General features: G+C 46.2%; 3 protein-coding genes across 3 annotated transcripts; 2 read left to right on the top strand and 1 right to left on the bottom strand.

Annotated features, from left to right (window-relative positions):
• Positions 1 to 347: 347 nt before the first annotated feature.
• GLAREA_10329 (uncharacterized protein) lies at positions 348 to 587 on the bottom strand (the record flags this gene model as incomplete). Its single annotated transcript, XM_008080379.1, has 1 exon — positions 348 to 587. The coding sequence occupies one exon, from the start codon at positions 585 to 587 to the stop codon at positions 348 to 350; it is 240 nt and encodes a 79-aa protein (XP_008078570.1).
• Positions 588 to 1,975: 1,388 nt separating this feature from the next.
• On the top strand, positions 1,976 to 3,292 carry GLAREA_10328 (uncharacterized protein; the record flags this gene model as incomplete). Its single annotated transcript, XM_008080378.1, has 1 exon — positions 1,976 to 3,292. The coding sequence occupies one exon, from the start codon at positions 1,976 to 1,978 to the stop codon at positions 3,290 to 3,292; it is 1,317 nt and encodes a 438-aa protein (XP_008078569.1).
• A 2,129-nt stretch (positions 3,293 to 5,421) lies between these two features.
• GLAREA_10327 (uncharacterized protein) lies at positions 5,422 to 6,499 on the top strand (the record flags this gene model as incomplete). The annotated part of the gene is made up of 2 exons (XM_008080377.1): positions 5,422 to 6,356; positions 6,424 to 6,499. The coding sequence occupies 2 exons, from the start codon at positions 5,422 to 5,424 to the stop codon at positions 6,497 to 6,499; spliced, it is 1,011 nt and encodes a 336-aa protein (XP_008078568.1).
• Positions 6,500 to 6,706: the final 207 nt, after the last annotated feature.

Genomic DNA, 6,706 nt, shown 5'->3' with positions numbered 1-6,706 from the left:
ATAAGTTCTCATTTCTTCTATTGATTTCTGAGAATATAAGTCTTCTCATCCCTCTCATCTTGGTCAATCCTGGTTTATTCTATTCCTTTCTGATAATATCAGGTGTTCTCATCACTATCCCATGGATCAGTACTCATTTACTGTATTCTTCTGTTTATAAAGGTTTGGCATAATTAGTGCGTTAGTCAAGCCTCATTTCCTCGGTTGCTTTGTGAGATTATACTCTCTTCTCATCACTGTCACATGGGTTCGAGACACAAGAGTGATCATGGTTACTCAAAACATTTTATTGTCTCCCTCCATCTCGCTCCGCAAAATTTCCTGATACCTTTGGTATCCGCGTCTCCTCACTTGCTTCCAGAAAATTTTGCCCGCAGGCCCCAAACTCCCGACTTCCTCTTCAGAGTCCTCCCGCCCATACGCGCCTCCTTGAGGATCTCCTCAATGCTGGCCTGGTAAATTGGTAAGAGTTGACTCTTATCGGCCGAGGAGAAGAGGGCTGCGCAATACTGGCAGGGTTGTAGGGTTGCGGTGGGGAAGTGGCCACAAAGGACCATAACAGCCTGGTCTTCCGGGATGGTCTCCATTGTGGTGGCGGCGGTTGGAGGGGTGGGTGGTGGGTGGTGGATTGTGAGGTGATGAGAGAGATGTGTATTGTGTGCCTGCGTCCATTGCATAATTAGCAGGTGAAAGATAAAAGGATTTTCTGTTTTTCTGACTTACAAACTACCTTGTAGTTATGGCGCAATTGCTCTTGGTGCTATGCACGACTGGATGTTTGTTTGTAGGTTGTTATTAACTTGTGTCCTGCTTTGTTGTGCGGCTGGGGGGGGAACAGTTCTGAAAATTCGAAAGGTGATTTATTGACTTGCCTTGGAAACCGTTGCTTAGAGCGCTCTCTACTTGGGGCGGCAAGGTTATACTGCCTTATTATTGTTGTGAATTTGGAATGAGAAGGAAGTGCGCAAGTCAACCGAAACTCAGACAATTAGCACTGAATATATTTAGGATATATCGCAGATTTTGAAACAGACACGATTATCCTCTTCGCATCTGTCCTCTTTGCCCAAGTCGAGGAGTATCGTGTTGTGCATTCAAGAGAAAATATGGAGAGTTGCGAGCTGGTGTATCGTTAGAATGCTAAATTATATATCTGGAAAGACATCAAGAGTCGAGTACAGTCAGAGGAACACCTCCTACTATGGAATTGATGTACATTCTAAGCAACCCGTCAGGAGTTTGACTATATAGAGCCCGTATGGGCTATGATTGTGGAGTAGATTAACTCAGGTATAACGTGCATACTCTTTACTCTTCATTTCTGATGTATACAAAGGTATCTATAGCGGTGCAGGGGCCTAACAACCTATATATGATGCTAGCTCACTGGACAATGACTACCAACTAATGGTGTAAGCAATGCAGGTCTATGTTTCTGTGTTGGCTGCTTTAAGATACGGAAGAGCGGTAGCTGGGCGTCTGTGTTGACCCTTTCTGAGCTCATATTCACTTTCTCGCGTCTGCCTCCTCCCACACTGAGCCAATGCCGCCAATTGTACTACTGAACCGCACATTTTCATTGCTACGAAGACCATTCGCACTGTCTGACAGCTTTCTTGCTTCTTTGCATATCGCCAGCGGTATCTTTCAGTACGCTTGTGCCCCTTAAACTCAGAGATTCGAAGTCGTGGGTTGAGATACAAGGGTATAAACAAACTAGCATCTCCAGGTGAGAACCACTCCAAATCATCAAGTTTGGCAACGATGAGCTCAGAGCAACGTTCTATTATCGTGTAATAGCGATTACCTTTACCTTTCGATCTCTCTCCGTCCCCCGCTGACTACTTAGCCAAAGCGCACAGGAGTGCTATTCCATCGAGCCCGCGACTACTTACTGCCGCATTATCCAAATATTAGACGAAGACTATCAACGACATCACTCGCAGCGCCAGAACTGTTTAGCAGTGACGCAGTGATGGCAGCGCCTAACACGGAATATACTTCTGTAATAGAGGATCTGCAGCAACCCGCAAAGAACGCGACCACCCTGGGAGGAGATCCTGACAAACAGCCTGCATTAGAAAGAGGGAATCGCTGGGAACACGAAAGCTTAAGTATAGGATTCGAAGATTTGGAAGATGGTCTCTTCGAGTGGGGGGATTATAATGCAGAGTTCGATGACCTATTAGCAGACACGCCTTCTTTGCCCCAAGATCTACGCCAGCATGCGACGCAACCACAGATCCAAAATCACCAAGCCTCCGAAGCTGTATACAGCAGTGACTTGAGCTCATATCCTCTCACCGAGAAGCGGAAATGGACCCAAATCGATGACTTTGATTCTTGCATCTCATCAAAGAAATGCCCTCGGACGACGACCACCACGCCAGGGCTTTCGGATGCCACAGGAGTCTACAGAACAGCCAAGCCGGCAGTACCAGTAGCAAAAGAACTGCACAGTATATCTACATTCTTGCCATACCCTACACAACAGTCGCAGTTTACTCCCGCCTCACGAAACGCTATAGGAAACTTCGAAGGGGATGTTCGCTCGCGCGTGGATAACGAACAGGTACGCAACACAGGCTTTCAGGCTCAAAGAGTCGACAACATGGATACAGAGAGAAATCTGCAGCCTATGGCGGAGACTTTTAGTTTTACCGAGTATCTGATGGAAGACCATAACGAAGAATTCGGCATGGCGGACTTTGACTTGGCTAAGGAGCTTCCAGACGAGACTTTAAACCCCCCAGACGCGCAACTTAACGCTCCAACACCCTTGAATGGACAAAGAACGGTCAGATTGGCATCGCTTGCAACGCCAGTTAAGAGCCATGAATCCGACTGGAAGTTATGGAATAGCGACACAAGACCTAGAAAGATAGACGAAGCTATATACACATCGATCTCAGGAATAGGACATGAGTTCAAGCGGTCAAAACCAAATAGCAGCCGACCGATTCAAGGTTTTCATAAGCGGGTTCAGCAAAATGGGGTGTTTGACTATGCCAGAACACCGACAGCCCCGAGTCTCACTGGTTCTAGCAACAGTCTCATGCACAGCAAGAACCAAGACGTGGAAGGCACAACATCGACCCAAAATGTTAGCCAGCTTCCACTTGGAATTGATGTAGGCGATCTTTGGCCCCTCTCCGAACTTTTCACAGGTGACACATTTACATCTCTTGCTATGGATATTTCCACGCTCCGAATTCTTCGTTCGAATCTGGTAGCCCTGGCAAGCCACAGATTTCAAAATTCGCTACCAGAGAGGGTAAAACTGGACAACTAAGTTCAACTCAACATCAACCACAACATACACAAGTAGCTCAACCCTCTTACACTGCTCCAGCCGAGTATGAATCTCTTCAGCCTTCGACTATTGACTACTATAATCGCCATCTGGTCACTGAGGGAACACTTCAACGCAGACGTATGCTTTGGCGTCAGGATGAAAGGAAAGAAGGGAAGAAAGGAGAGAAAAAGGAAGAAAACAAAGAGAAAAAGCAAGGAGATAAAGTACGACAGCCTTCCCCACCACTCATGTCATTGAACTTTGAATCTCTACCTTAGTTCCAGTATCTGGCAATGGGTGGATGGCAGTTAAAAAGACGCACTTGTAAGCTCTTTGCGAAAACTGTGCAAATGTAAGCTAACAGTCATTGCATTTAGTGAAGAGCGCATTCATTCATTTGAAACGAAAAACAGACATGGCTTTTGAGGTCTCCTGCATCTCTAAAGTGGAAAAAGGGGAAGGCTCGACGACCCCTTTTCTCAAACGCCAAGACTCGGTTGTTTTCGCTTACTTCTCCTTTCCCCAACGTCACTTAACGACTGGAGAGTTGATTTCCCATCAGGGGAAGCAATTCTTGCAATGTCTGAAATCTCTTTATTGTAATTATGTATTGGCTCGGTAGTCTCGGGCCGCAATTTTCCTTGTGCGAATGTCGTTTTGCGTGGGAATGTATGCTCTGTCGTTCGCGGCTTGCCTAACGTTGGTAGCTCCTCCACCCCACCATCACCCCACAAAGCCAAGAACAGTGTTTTGCATAGTTGTCTATCTTTCAAGAGTGCCGGTGGTAGCTTTTAGTGGAGAAGTCTCATCGGGCTTTGTTCTCGTGTTGATTTTGGTGCGGGACGTAAAGAACAATGCTTTTTCCTTTCTACTACATCAAATTAGGACCCAATCTCAAATTTGTATTCTTGCATTAGAGTGTTTTTTAAACCATTCAAAAAGGGGTTATGCGTACCTTAGTACCTGCACATGTTGATAGCCACATCGTTGCTCTTGCGTTCGTACTTGTTTGTTGCATGAATTTTATCTTTTGCGCATCACCAGACACAATGAATTATGAAAGGGGTTGGGATGTTCTCTTTCTAAACGCACGTAATGAAGTTGAAAGTGTATGTGAGGGGAAGGGTTCCAAAATAGCGGCAGTGAAGCCTCTCTGCTAGCGCGAACAGAAACGGTTGTTGGGGTGCCCGCAAAATTTGGAAGCAAACTTTCTTTCTTCACAGCTCTTCACCCTTTCAAGATTGCAACATTTCTGTAGACTTGTTCAAACCGCGCAAAGCTCGCAGATTAGCTCCAAAACCTTCCCATCAATCTCTCAAAGACGCATCGACTGTCATCCAACCACTGCTTCTGCCAGATCTCCTTCCTCCCGCGCACCCCCTTCTCAAGCATCCCCCACAAGATCGCGCTCTCCCTCCTGCGACATCAGGCTCTACTGCCTTGCGACCGCACTCTAAGCCTAGCCCGAAGAAACAACGTTGATCGACTGCTTAATATCAATCTCATACGGCCTGATAACAAGGGAATCCACATCAGCAGACAGTAGGTTCTCTTCCTTTCGTTGCCTAGCAGTTGAATACCTCCACGTGGCAACTCTTTCGTGGGCGCCAGAGATGGAGAGAGCTTCTGCAATCCTTGGGACAAGTACTGACAAAATACAAATACAGCCTTTTTCGCGAACAATATAGCCTCCTCTGCAAGCCGTCAACCTCTGTCTACTAGACAGCCAGGTTTCTGTTGCTCCTGATCTGTATCCGCATCGATTACCAGCCGAATACCACACAGCTTCCTAAAGTTATAACCCCCTGTACGTATCAATCTATCCCTAGCTGTGTTCTACCTCGTTCTACACACATGAACATCCCCCTCCTCTACAACTCATCTACCCAAAAGTTTGGTCGAACAGTGCTTTCACATGATTCAACCTAGAGCCTTAATATGAACGCGCTCTGTGGAGAATGCGCGAGCTCGCGGAAACATGCTAAGTTGTTAAGACACAACACATCTAAAGGAGCATCATCAACCCAAGCATCTATCTCTAGTTTCGTTATGTTTTTTGTTTTACGGCTTAGTTTCGGACACTTAGCTATGATTTCAGCTAATAAATCGATAGACTACACTACAAGATGAACGTCCCGTGGGAAACCAATCGCCTACATCGGTCAACTTCCTTCGACTCCATCCCGGAAAACTTTAATACGCCAGCGGGCGTCCAGCTAACGCGAGGCTCTGGGCATGAACATGCTCTGGGAAAGACCAGAAGAAGAAGTGAGAGTTCTCCGCCAGCCCTTGGACGGCAACAAGCCGAATTCCACATGTTTCCTTTGTTTCCCCTCGAAATAAAAGAGTTGATATACTTGGCAGCCCTGGATTTAGAGGGTGGAAGGAATGTTGAAGTCCTCGAGAAATGGGTCCAACTCCGCTATCCGAACCGTCCACCAAAGGATGCATACCTTTTTGTGATAGGGCAAAAGCTACCTAGTCTGTTAGCCACTCACAGAGAGGCAAGGGAGTTTCTGCTCAAAACCAAAGTCTTCACCTACCTTTTTAAAACGGGTGCTGGCAGACCACCAGTGCTCTTCGATACTAAGAGGGACTGTTTGTACTTGAAGCCAGGCTCACGCGCACATCGTGCACTTTTAGGACTATCTTTAAATGACTCCAAGGATCTTTCTTTCGTTGAGATCTTGCGGATCAAGACTCAACGACTTGATCGTGAGGATGGTACTGGTTGGCTGGAACAAAGTCTCTCTTATTTCCCAAACTTGAAGCAGCTGGCTATTGAGCTATATCCACATTCTCGTCGACAGAGAAAAGGTGTCATGCTCGAATTGTGGTTTGACGGCATGGCTGGTAATAACGATGTGGTAAAGATTGAATTTACAAGTGATGGGATCACCTACGAGGATCAGGCTGCTATAGATGCAGCAGTTGAGCATACAGACGATGTGGACTACAGACTCGACATCCAACGCTACGGCCGGAGGATTTGCAATCTGTTAAGAAACCAATTGGATCTTCCCAGAGCTCAGCTACTGATTCCCGTTCATCGTCAGGTTGAGTAAGCGGTGTATCATAACAGGTAAACAGGCCTCAATTCTTAAATTACAATAACTGACCAACCAAAGTGCAGCTTCCACGATCAAGGAGATAGACCTCACGGATGGGAATCATCATGGACATTCGTTGATCAAATATGGTTGAAGATAGAAGGCGTGAGCAAGCCAGAAGGGCATAGTAAGATGTAATGTAGAACTACAAGCAAGAACAGACGCGATCGAACATATACGCAATTGACAATAGACAATCAATTAGGGGAAGTGATGATTATGGAGTTTTGCAGTTTAAAATTGTGATTACCGGCTCGGGAAGAAGTTCTTCCATCACGAACTACATCGCGCTACGCGTAAC

Source organism: Glarea lozoyensis, assembly GCF_000409485.1.
Source record: "Glarea lozoyensis ATCC 20868 chromosome Unknown GLAREA13, whole genome shotgun sequence".
NCBI lineage: Eukaryota > Fungi > Ascomycota > Leotiomycetes > Helotiales > Helotiaceae > Glarea > Glarea lozoyensis.
The sequence above is the reverse complement of the archived record's forward strand: the minus strand, read 5'-3'. Positions and strand labels throughout refer to the sequence as shown.